Here is a 13374-nt window from a genome sequence, read left to right as displayed (position 1 = left end):
CATTAGTGACCACTTCAGTTTTTAGTGAGTTCTCCGAGGGCCTGGGTTTGGGTTTGCATAACAGTGGCACTGAGGATACACAGTAATTGTTCGAAGATTCGCAGGGATAAAACAAAGAGACGAAATACACATACTCTGATGAACTTAATGTACACTTTTATTGAGAGATCAGGTATCTCCTCCAGGTATCTAAAAATATTTGCCATCACTGGAACAACACAAGGCCAAAAACTGAGCTGTTTGCCACAACCGATGACGGTTGGATTAAAAACTTTGTACAGTATAAGTCAGTCTTTGAACATAAAAACACAAGGACACTCAGGCTTAGGTTGTGTGTGTGTGTGTGTGTGTGTGTGTGTGTGTGTGTGTGTGTGTGTGTGTGTGTGTGTGTGTGTGTGTGTGTGTGTGTGTGTGTGGCTGCGTATGGTTGCTGTACTGAGGTCAAGTTCTGTCAGCCCAACCCTCTCCAAAAACAAATGTGTTACGGTACCTCCTTTGGCCGCCTGTTACATTCTTGTAAGGTTCCCCCCCAGAGTGGCTGTTCTATCGAATCCTCTTCTGCTGGCGAGCGCGGTAGATGTCATGGACGGGCGGCGCCACCGCTCCTTTGTCATCTTCCTCATCCGAGTCGGCGTTGGGTCTCTTGAGTGACTTAGTGGTGGCGTGGTTCTCCACAGCGCCGTTGCCCTCGCCGGCTCCGTCTGGCAGTCTGCCAGTGATGAGCTCCACAGCAGCCTCGATAGCTTTGACGGAGGGAGGAATGGGGAGAGTGAGTATACATTCAGCCCTTGCCTATTCATTGTCCGGCAAGGGTGACTTCACCTATTCTCAGTCGCTTAGAAACTCGCTAATATTCAAGTTTCAAGTCAACTGTATTGTCAAATGTGCTACATGTGCAACGTACAGCACAGATGAAATTTAATACCTCTCAAACACAGGAGAGAGAGGAGCCGCTGCGGGTGCCCGTGCCACTATACTATGATGTTATCTAGTGGAATATAGTTGCTGTTGTTGCGAAGTTGAATTAATTGTTGGTGTTTTGTCTGTGTTTGACATGTTCCTTTTTATTGATGCACCTCATGCACATGTTTTCGCTTCTCTCCTGGTGCAGCTACTAACAGGGTGTAGTCTATTTTGCCGGCATTCTCTTATATTTATCGCTGTGAGTGAAAAGCAGGTAAAAGCTAGTGTGCTGACTAACATTACTGATGAGCTTCATGCGACTGCAGTTTGGTTTGTTGTGTTGAACAACTGAACTACTGCATACTGTAGTTTATGTAACAGGAGTTTGAGATTGTGTACATGCTAGGTGCATGGCGTTGATGCTTTGCCGATTATTATTGGTCTATATTGTTACAGACCACAGTAAATAAATCAATACAACAAGAAAAAAACAGTCGTAGTTTTAAGACCTTTGCCACCACCTTGTGGCAGTTACAAACCCCTTCAATGTGAAAGGGATCTAGTTACCCTGTGTATGAAATATGCCGTATAAATAAAGCCTGCTTCCCTTTTACGGGAGGTGTCAATGATTCATAATTTTAGGCTATTCACTGTAGGCCTCAATCTGGCACCCTGTTCTTTGCACCCAATTTTACATACAGACAGGAAGATAAGAGGGACACAGATAAGAGATTGATAGAGACTGAGAGCAATAGAGATAAAAATATAATAATAATAATAGAGACAGGCAGGCAGACAGAGAGATAGGGCGACTTACTTTCCGGAAGTGTGCATCTCCTGAAAGTCTCAATGAGCTCATCCACTTGAACGAAAGGACCCTGCAGAGCAGACCATTGCAGATCCTTTTAAATATACAAAAACAAAGCAGCAGACCACTATGTGTGTTCACGATTACTGACGGTGAAACACGTCGGCGGGGGGAGCAGCTTCATTAAAATGACAGCCACCGGAGGAACCGGGAACACTCCGCCGGATACAGGGTGCAGGCCTGGAGCTGCGGACACAAACAACAGGCGGTCGTGAACACAAGACGTCACCTGTCGAGTTTGAAGCATGACACAGAGACTAGGTACCTGCTAGGTGGCGCGGCTGGAAGGGGATCATCTGATTGGTGTCTGGCTTGGGGTACTCTGGTTTTCGGTCTATTTCGTCCTTCAGCGTGGGCGCAGACGGCGCCGCCACAGCCTCAGGAAGCAGAGCTGCCAGTTTGGCACGAGTCACATCCTACAAATACAATTCATGAACAAAGTAAGATGCAGATGGCAAATATCTAGTCCACAAGGCCAGACTTGGCCATTCAGGCCATTTTATGTGGCCCGCAAAGGCGTACCACAATTTTTCGTTGACTTCTATTAAAACTATGGCAAAAAAAATGGTGATAATAAAATACGAGGGTCATTCAATAAATATGGTGAATATTTCGGTTCAAGGACTTCTAATACTGATAGAAGCTTACTTTTTTTTTTTTTCAACATGGTCCCAGCACTGACACCCACTTTTCCCACCTGTGCATCTATTGATGTCATTAATCGGAAAGGACTTTAAATATGTCCCTTTACACAAAAGATATACAGTTTGTTCTGTATTTTATTTCCTGACTGCACCCAATGCCATCCAAACTGTAAACGTAAAACCAAGGTCTTATACAGCTATATTGTTTCACAGTAAGTGTTGCATCAGTGATGGTCAAAGCACACACCTTGTATCCCAGAGCCTTGAGTTCACTGGCGGAGCAAGGATACAGGTCCATGAACTTGTATCTGTCCACGAGCAAAGCTGTCTCTTTGCCCTCATACTCCTCCTTGAAGGCGGTGAAACGGCGCCGCTCCACCTTCAGAATACTGGCCAGGTCGCCGATGTTGCTCTCAAAGGCCAGAAAACGAGCCCAGATCTCCCTGAGAGTGTAGACAGACGAAATACAAGACAATCAAAACGAGGCCGGCGAGATCAATTGGTCAATGAGGCAACATAATAAACACTGCATGTACCCTGACTTCTCTGGTGAAAGGTTTCCTGAGGTGAGTACCCGTTCAAATAGAACCCTGGTGTTGTTATCCTCTGTAGGGAAGTAGAAGGGAAAAAAATCGATTACATGACTACCAGAAGTGTTTTTCTCTTCGCTAGTTATTCCCAAGTGGTGGATCGCGATCAAAAAGTGGGTCATGGAGCCATTTTGAGTGGGTCCCTGACAAGTGGTAGAAAATTACAGAGGGTCCTCAGTTTACGATGGTACTGCCATGTAACGTTTTCAAGTAGTACAAGAAGGCGCGCTTGGTTAGTGTCATGTTTACTGATTTCCATTGTATCGTTTTATAAGTTTGGCCTAGAAGGGTTTTAAGTACTGCACTAGTTAGCGATAGACCAAATTGCATTCCGACTTATATACCAATTCGGCTTACATCATTCCATACTCGATAATTTGTCGTCAAACCGCCGCACTGTGCCAACTACTGGCGAGGAGGATTTACTCTATGTGAGATTCTTTTATTTGTTTTAAGTATCAATGGCTGGTATCGGTGGGCTTTATGAGTACCCAATAACTTGAAATAAGGCTGATATCGACCCAATACTGACACTGCGATCAAAACTCGCCCATCCCTAATACTGTACATGTGTTTTCAAAGGCTATTTTTGAACAACACATTTTCCTTACTGGTCACGATTTGACAACCATGGGAAAATCGGAGTCCATGAACCAAACAATTCAGCTTCCAGGGTGGAAAATGATCCAAAGTATCACTCTCAAATAACACACATCACTTATTTCCTCAAATAGTGGCCTCCACCGTAACGGAAGCCATTCCTCACTTCAGTCACAGGTGGGTCCACTTGAACAAAATGCCAAAAAGCAGCAAAGGTCAATGTAGGAGAACCTTCACTGTGACTGATGCCACCGCTTGTGAGGTACTGCTAACCAATATTGGTCTCCAAATTGTTCAAGGTTTTTTTTCTTCACTTCTCTTCTAACTTTAACTTTTATTTTTTGGAGCAAAAGACACTTGAATGATAATTATGTGAATTACCCCTTGGCGCAAACGAAGGCCTCCCATCGATGGACAGAACCTACCATTAAGGTGAGAGAGGTAATCGATGTATGCGAGTATGTACTCTGGAATATCTCCATATTTCTTCAATCCAAGCTCAAAAATCTTAAAGGCAACAGATTTATCCTGTTGGGCATAAAAGACAAATGATTAGACTGATTCCTTAAGCGTTTGTGTCACCGGCTGCTTACCATTACAGGCACGTATCACCTTGCTGCAGTAGTACTCCATCAGAGCTGCAGTGACGTAAACGTGATGGCGTGTGCGCGGATCCTCGCGGGCCTTTTTGAAGATGGTGCGGCCCGATTTGATGCCCTCCGCCCTCCTGGCGAACTTCATGTACTGTATGTACACCAACGTGGGGTCGATGTCCTCAATGGCCAGCAGTTTATTATAGATGCTGTGCACCTTCTCGTGCTTCATACGGCTCTGTCAAAATGGCAAAAAAAAGAAAACAAATATGAAGGATCGCCTCCTGTACGTCTCAGGTTGTTTTGTAGAGCTTTGACGGTTCCTTTGGTGACCCACTTCTTCGTAGTCGGCAAATGAGAAATAAAGAAGCATGTTTTTCTTCAGTAGTGTCCCAATGGCACGTTCATAGATGTTTGCGGCCTCGTCGCTGAAGAGTTTGGAGTTATTCATGTCCTGAGAGGAACAAGAGGTGGCCATTAGTGGTCAGATGATGCTGACTTCTAATAAACTTGCATGGGATACACTTTCGCAATTTAATGTGACTCAACACAAGCGCTCTACCAAAGCTCTTGACCTGACCGAAGATATCCGGAGTCGCACTACACTGGACTGTACCCAATCAGGAGGGTTGTTGAGGGTTACTATTAAGCATTAATAACTTTGTAAAGGTAGACTTTTTGTTCAGCACATTAGAAAGTGAAGGTGTAACTAACGTTTTGACCACACAGTAATAAATGAATAACGATGTCTCGTACCCCTTTCTCTGCCAACAACTTGCTGGACTGCTCCAGGTACTGAGCTGACTCATACCACACATCAGGATGGTGCCCCAGCACCAGCAGACACTGCTCATAGGCAAACATCACTGCAACGAGTCCCAAAAAGTCAGGAGAGCCAATTTCCTCGGGCGCTACAAACTAATCGGCGGAGTCACAAACGTCAACATGTCATTGACAATGAGTCACCTCTCTTTGTGATGAGCGTCTGATCTTCTGTGCGCAGCGGGTTGCTTTTTTCCCACTGAATGTACTTCTTCCACATATCCACCTGCTGAGCCTCCTGCGGGGAGTTCTGGGGCGGCACGGAGGGCGCATTCCTGTCCAAGCCTTTCATCACCGTCTCATACTCCTGCGCACACCGGGCAACCGCTGATTCAGCAAGTCCATCTTGACATTGAAGGAAGCAGGTTGTTAATTGTATTTTTTCCACCCCAAGTGCCCTACCTTCGCTACTCTCCTGGCATTCATGTAGTCTCGGCTTCGATCCTCAATCATTTTCTTGGCCAAGTGTATATTGATTCCCTGATGTGTGAGATAACCAACCGTCAGCATTAATACTGTCGTGAAAACACATTGAAGGCTATATAAAGATTGATGACCTCACCTCCTCATATTTGCTATAATCTCTCCAGAGTTGCTCGATGTTAATCATGGGATTCACACAACCCCTCTGGTAGACCCTCCGCACTGCTGTGATGCGCTGGTTCTCTGCATACGAACCCACAGCCTCACTAGCGATACATAGAACGACATTAGTATCAATGTTTGCTTACATGGTACGTACAAGGATAAACGCAGGGGAAATCACTCACACTCCCTTCAGGAAGTTAATGTAGTCCACCCAAATCTGTTAAAAAAAAAAGGACCACAAACAATTAGGGAGCAGTAGTCAATGTACACCTAAAATAATTTATATTTCATCTACCTGATATGACATGATTTCCATTCCAATTTTATCCAGGGCAAAGTCGTATGCCTGGGCCATCTTCTCCCTGAGGGCGGCAAAATGTGCCTTCATATTCTTTGAATAATCATCAGCAAGATTTACAGGAGTCACGCAAGCTTACTTGTAGCTGGGGAGCTTTCCTTTGGTCTCTCGCACGTATGCAAGGTAACATTTCCAGAGGTCAATGTGCAACACTTTCATCAGGCATCTCTGAAACAACTGCAGCAAAGAGATTTTGCACACAGACAAATTTACAAGTCGAGCTGGTATTAATAGTTTTAAGTTTAAGAACTCCATTTAGAGAACAGGTACTCTGAGTGAATCTTTTTTGAAAAAAAAAATATATATATACTGTATATATATATATATATACACAGTCCCCTCGAGAAGTATTTTAAGCGGCAAGGTCAATTCCTTTGTTTTTGTTGGATACCGAAGATGTTTGGGTTTCAGATCAAAAGCTGAATACAAAACAAAAACAACAAAATTGACCGTGGCGTTCCAATGCCTTTGAAAGGAACTGTAGAGTGGGAAGTAATCAAATAAAATCCAAACATGTCACAAATCATTTTGAATGTGACTCTGGGCTCAACAAATGAAAAATAAATAAATAAATAAACACTACAGGCTTGACTGTGGGGAAATTAACACGGAGTGTGACCGGTGTTGTTTCCTGAAATGAGTGGAACAAAATCATTTCATGTTGCCTTGTAAGAATTTCAAGGTGCATACACAGAATATGAACTGAATGTAAAATATATATTCATCACAGGGAAATTAATAAACAAGAAAATGCTACATTACACTGCATTAAATATTCATGAGGGCATTTACTCACCTTTTCTACTTTGTCATAGTTTTTTGCCTTGACCTGCAAATAAGACAAATGTAAATGCGATATTATTTCAAGAGTCATTTTGAAAAAAAAAATGTATGGCTCCCAGGAACCATGAATTCATGCAAAATTCAGCACACACACAACTCAGCAGATCAACAAAGTGAAATTCACACAATAATGACAAAGAATTTGTATAAAGGGGTTTATTATAATTGTACTGTGGGGTAGATTGTGCCTCAAAACCATAATAAAATGCCAGTTAGAGTCAAATGAAAGCATTTTGAAGGGAAGGAGACACAAAGACAAAAAAAACTACTTCTGGGGTGTACAGTGTCTTATATTTGTATTTTTTTGAGAGAATCTTGAAATTAATATTTTGAGCAACAAGAAAGAACCTCCTTTGGGACGGAGTGTTGTTTTCGTCCCAATAGCTCTCCAGATCCAAAAGATGCCACCATTGCAGAGTTGTGCTATGCGTAAATGTACTACAAAAATACAACTTGAAATAAGATTCCACTGTTGGAGGTTGACAACATTTTCTGTTTTTGGTGTGAGAAAGACAAGGCCAGTCAGTGGAATTAATACTTTATTTTATAAAGCCAAACCGAGCTAATTTTACATGACAGCTACATGATCATATAAAGTCACGGAAACAAAAACAACCCGTGTACGTTTTGTTTACTCATGTTCCACTGAAACAGATTCACAAAACACCCCATAGAATTTTTTCTTTTTTTGCTCAAACTTGGGACGTTTGCCCCCTCAAGCTGTCATCAATTTTTGTGAGTCCATTTTACATAAAACTCACTCGGTATCCAAGTTAAATCTAAAAGAAACAAAGCACACACACAGTTTAAAGTGTAAGCTTTATATTGTAGAAACAGTAAAGTCAGGGGGAACAAAAATGCTTGTCCCTCACCAAATCGGGCTACATAAATGAATAAGAACGACAACGTTCTTCCATGTGAATCTAAAGCTCAAGATCAGTTAGTCGATTATCAAAGTGCACGACAATGGTTTAAATAACAGAGCCACTGTTGATCTACCATCAATTAGTTTTATGAACAAAAACATGATTATCAGCTTTGGGAAGTTACATTACATACACGCAGACAACACCTCAAGTTCAATACAACACTGCCATGACAGCACAAGTTCAGAATATTCAGATATCCAGCTCATCAATCCGAATAGTGTACTAAGAAAATAGACTGACCGGTCATTTTCGATGATGTGTTATTTTCATGCAAGAAAAAAAAAAAATTCCCAACGGCACAGTTAGCATAAAAGTTAATATTGCGCGACCCCTTTTCACCACATTATCATTGGAGAGGGACATATAAGAGCAACATTCTTTTAATTTATTTTTAAAAAAGCTGGAAGAAAGTCCGCAAAACTAACGTGTTGAAACTCAACTGCAGATGTTATACGGTTTTTGCAGAACTTGACCAAAATCTTCAAGTGCTTACAAAAATATGGACTCTGCCCAAAGGGTCCATTTGACTGATACATAGAGCGGCTGAGAAAAGAATTTATAAATATATTTTTAAATATCAAATAAAGGTCCACACACCCCTGCACAAATGCCAGTTTTTGTGCTATTAAAAATACCAAGATAAATAATCTCAAAACTATTTTCCAGCATTAATGCACCCCATAACCGGCACAACTGAATTATGAAACGATTACTGGTACACATTTTTAAGAGGGGAAAATAAAATAGAATCTGAAATAATTAGTTACCCAACAAGTCTAATCCCCTTCATAGTGGGATGTGATTGTGTTTAAGATTTGGACATATCTGACACTCTACACGTTGACCCTGATTCATCGTAAATATATTTCAGTTGTTGTAGTGGATGTGTGTTTTTCTTTTCGGGTTTTTTTGCCTTTTAGCAGAAGCCTGAAGGGTTTGTGCTAAGATTGACAGCCATTCAGACAAGTTAATATTTCCCTCCACCTTGACTACGGCTCCCAGCTCCAGCTAAATGAAAAACAGTTTCTCCATGCTTCACTGTAGCTAGAGTGTTGTATTATTCTATTTATTGATGAGCAACTGTGTTCCAACAAAAACACAATTTGGAAAAAATGGCCTCAAAAGTTTCACACCAGTTTTATCAGACCATAACACAACGTTCCCATGTATTTTGGGTGATTTTGTTGTGGTCCAGAGAATCTCAGATTCCATTTTCTGTGCGGTTCATAATTCCAAAAGGCAAAAACACAACACTGCTCAACACCAAACCTACAGTGAATCATGGTGGGGCCTAATTTTCTTCAACTGAGACTGAGGTATTATTCACGGCAGAGTGAATTGTGACCAGTTTGAAATAGTAGTCACTGATGGCACAGCACATTGAGGTTTCTAATAGAAAGAAAGAGCCTCGGAAAGCCTAAAAGAACGTCTGAAATTGATTGGGGGTTAATCAGAGACATTTCAAAAGGAGCGGCGTGTGCTCACTGACATTTACCATTAGGTTGAACATAATTTGTTAATTCTGAATGGAGCCGCATCACAGTTAAGAGGTTGTGCACATTTGTGTGCAGCCAGATTAATTTGTTTACCCCTGCACCCTTATACTGACTTTTTATATCCACTGTACTACTAATTATGAGTGACAAAAACTAAAACACACACATTATGACCACATGCACAAGCCAGTACATGAGCGACATAAAACTAATTTAATTGAAATGGTTGTAGTCAGTGTAGAATGGCACTGCATCATGCAAAGTGAGGTATCAAATATTTTGACTCCCACGTATGATGGAGCAAAAATATCAAGGACTCTCATTCGAACAAAATGCAGTCATACAACTAATAAACTACAATAAGAAACGTACTGGTAAATTATTTGTGCCTCGTATAAAATCTTAAAGCTTTCTATTTCTAAATGCACACTTTTTAATACATCGTATGCTGGACCTCATTAAATTGTGCTCGTGGTCATAAGTGTCAAACTGATAACTAGTAACTTTTCAACAAGAATGAAATAATTTATGTCAGATGAATGCTGTTTTCTGTGTGCACATTGACACGCTGGTGATAGATCCACAAGAAAATCCAGACCCAGCAAATGAGTGATGGGGGCTGTATGGCCTCACTGGCACTAATATGCATGCAACCAGATCGTTGAGAAGCTTTGCCCACTCTAGATGTGCAGCTCTGTGCCGACTTTGACGTCCTTGCTCAGCATGAAAAGGGGAGGTGACATTCAACTCTAAATATACACCACAAGTCAACAATTGACTTAACAGGAGTTGCTCAACCTGGTGCTAGGTAAAGACAATTTACACAGCAATGAGCCAACTGCAAGTCCTGCTGAGGAGAAGACATTAACACCACCATGCCCAAAATAGCTTCCACACAACATGACAGCTGTGCTCCTGCCTAAATTCAATCATGAAGAACACCAAGCAACCGGCATGTTCACAAAGAGACTGTCAATGACCAACCAAAACAATAAATATCATCTGTATCTTAATACAATTGTTGCAGGAGGGCAAAACTGAGATGATGAGCGTACAATCTCACGGTCTTAAATATTCTCCACAGCAGCATTCAAGCAAAGCTGCCAAAACGCTGCCTCCTCAGAAACCATGTTTTTGGCCTGCATTCTGCTAAATTTAAATGAACAGGTACAATACTTTAAATGGGATGTCAAGTCAAACACTTCCTTTGCAATATGTTCTATGCATCCCCCATTAACATAAAGATGGTATTGTGATTAATATTGCATTTAAGGAATGTGTTGCTTTTATCTAGCTCAGGGTGGCAGCCATTTTGCCTTGTGCTGCTACTTGCTGTCAACCGAAAATGACATTACAGTGCCAAGTGCTGGGGTTGCAACTGTTGCGTGACGAAACCAAGAAAACGGGTGGGCTGCGACAGTCGCAACCTGACTCCGTGGGTACTGTGATGTCATTTTCAGTTGCCAGCAAGTGGCAATGTAAGGAAAGATGGATAACAATAAGCGGATTTTTCTGCTGAACTCATATTCCACCAAATGCAATATTAAGAAGAATCAGTGTGATTAGACTGGCGGGTGCACATAGAACATGAAGAAATATTTTTTTGTCTTGACTTTCCCTTGAGGGCAGAGGTGGAGAATCTTTGACAAGTGGGCCATTTTGGACCTAAGACAGATTTGGATACTGCTCCCTTAGAATTCCAAAAACAACCATTGTAAGGGAAGTCAAGTCATTACAATGTTTTTTGCGACCCCACTAGTCTGGACAAAGATATTCCGGTTAATATTGCGTTTGGAGAATATGAATTAAGCAACAAAACCCACCCAATTTTAATCCAGAATTGGCCATTATCTGAGCCCTGAGCATCATTTTTAGTTGACAGCAAGTGGCAAAATGGCCTTGAGAAAAAACATAATCATAATTTACGCTTTATATGAGACCCAATCAACTTTGTCTGGTAACCAATGATAAGCAAGACCAACAACGTGGTTATTTCCGCTACCTGCTTCCTGCGGTCCACTGGATCTTGCTGCAATGGTCCAAGCAGTTTATTCTTTTACTTGAATGGATGTGTTACCCACAACATCAGATGTGCCACAGCAGGTAAGAGTAAGGAGACTTAAAACATAGTTCACGCCTAAAACAAGTGAATGTGATTTTTTTAAGGTAAAAGAACAAACAAACAAATTAAAGGGGCTTTAAAGGGTCTGTGTCTGCCTGCATCAGTAAAAATATTGTAGCAAAAACATACAATGGGAGACTGTTACTTGTTCCATTCATTCAGTGGGAAGGTGGCGGGGAATGTCTCAAAAAGCAGAGTATTTGTTCATCATATTCCAAAAGAAATGACACAGGAGGCAATAAATTGACACGACAAGTGAATAAAAGGCTAATGCACTCCAAATACCATTTAAATTGTTTTAATACTGTTGCAGACCAAACATGCAACAAATTCACTTTACCCCATTTAAAAGAATACGACGAGGAAAATACTAATTAAATGCTGGGGGAAAAAAAAAACACCTTTCCCGTTTGAATGTATAAAGGCACAATCCTCAGTGACAACGCTTAAATATTGATATATATTCTATGGAAGAGTGATGCTTGAAACAACTACTTTGAGCAAGTGGCTCAAATCAAGAATTGTGACTTTAAACCCCATCGACTTCGGAGACAATTAGTGTGAAAAACACATTGTTGATCACGGAAGGAAAAATGGCATGCATACGAGAAATGAAAGAATATTAACCTCAGCTTCAATGAAGAGTTTCCAGAATCTGCCAGAACTTGGAAACTGTGTGACAAGTCGCTCATATGTCTTCCTTGCTTTATCAATAGGTTGGTTCTAGAGTGGGAGAATGCATTTACATCCACACAAATGTGAGGAAGAGATAATTAAGGCTTTCACAAATGATTAACCCCCACCCACTACCCTTAATCCCATTATTATTTTAACCCCTATGCAGTAATGCAACTCTTGAGTCACTAAACCTGTGCTTCTCGAATCAGAATGCTCCAAGCGTCAAGGTCATATGGGTTCTCTTCCAACTTTTTCTCTGCCTTCTTCACCTTCTCCGGGACATACTCTGCCGCCGCCTGCAGTGGAAGGACAAAATGCATGAAAATGAATCATGATGGTGCAGAAAGGAGAAGAAATAAAAAACAACGCAGACAGTCATGGTGCATACGGGTGGAGGGAGCGTCCGGTTTTACAAGTTAAATCTTAAAGGGCACGTTTGTGGTAAATTAATTACCTCAAACAATCCTTTCATTCATATTTTATTTGTCAAGTTTCCTGTGAAGCTTTCGAATCTTAATCATTCATTACCGCAAACCAGTGCATTTGAATTTAATAGCAAGAGTTTCCGTGTACAAAAAGGGGTGAGCAAATCAGCCCAACGACGCCATGGCAACAACGCAACTATGTGCTAGACAGACAATATAGCGTGCTTTGAACGAATATATCGTTATGTACACGAAACTGTGGTATATTGACACACTGTGACATAAACAAGACACAACGAAAATACTTAAAAAAAAACGATCATTGTTACAACGAGGACAAGTAATTAGCAGTATTGCTATTAGCAGTAGCATTTCAGGACGGGCCTTTGCGACATAAGCTAACTTTACCTGGTCGGCTGCTGCGTCTGTCGACATGGCTGCAGGAGTAATATGGAGTTAGAGAAGTACTGCAGTATGACTAATGATTAAATGCCAACGGGGTGGAGAATTTTAAAGCAGCTCCGTGACAAGCATGATCTTTAAATCGAGCGATCACGTTGTCCTCAAAGAACTCGCTACTCGGTAACCAGCCGCTTTTTTTCTTTTCAAAATGGCGAGGCAATTCGCTTCCGCTCCGCGTCGCGCAAAAACAATAAAATTTCCTGCCCCGAACCTTCAAAAATAAAACAAAAAGAGGAGCATTGACAAATGTTCATATATGTACTGTATATATTTTCGTTTCCGTCATTTTTAACAGGTCCCTCCATTTTTTCAAAACATTCCGACTTTTAAAAATTGAACAAAATTTAGGATAGACAGAATTTTACATTTTCAAGCGAACGAGACATTTAACAAAAAAGTTCTCCACCATTCTCGTTCTAAATTCAACTTGTTCAGCTCATTCACAACATATTG

General features: G+C 41.2%; 1 protein-coding gene across 1 annotated transcript; it reads right to left on the bottom strand.

The window, feature by feature from the left end:
• Positions 1–134: 134 nt before the first annotated feature.
• cstf3 (cleavage stimulation factor, 3' pre-RNA, subunit 3) lies at positions 135–13081 on the bottom strand. The gene is made up of 20 exons (XM_086107090.1): positions 12868–13081; positions 12226–12330; positions 11984–12079; positions 6763–6795; positions 6046–6143; positions 5904–5970; positions 5791–5825; positions 5583–5709; positions 5423–5500; positions 5165–5327; positions 4955–5064; positions 4536–4652; positions 4218–4436; positions 4031–4133; positions 2952–3021; positions 2663–2858; positions 2037–2187; positions 1863–1957; positions 1721–1781; positions 135–743 (listed from the first exon to the last, which is right to left on the bottom strand). Exons 1-20 carry the CDS (start codon positions 12892–12894, stop codon positions 544–546), a joined length of 2151 nt encoding a protein of 716 aa, XP_085963216.1. The 5' UTR covers positions 12895–13081; the 3' UTR covers positions 135–543.
• Positions 13082–13374: the final 293 nt, after the last annotated feature.

The sequence above is a fragment of the Hippocampus guttulatus genome, chromosome 3 (assembly GCF_054856545.1).
Source record: "Hippocampus guttulatus isolate MCC_2025c chromosome 3, RoL_Hgut_1.0, whole genome shotgun sequence".
Taxonomy (NCBI): Eukaryota; Metazoa; Chordata; class Actinopteri; order Syngnathiformes; family Syngnathidae; genus Hippocampus; species Hippocampus guttulatus.
The sequence above is the reverse complement of the archived record's forward strand: the minus strand, read 5'-3'. Positions and strand labels throughout refer to the sequence as shown.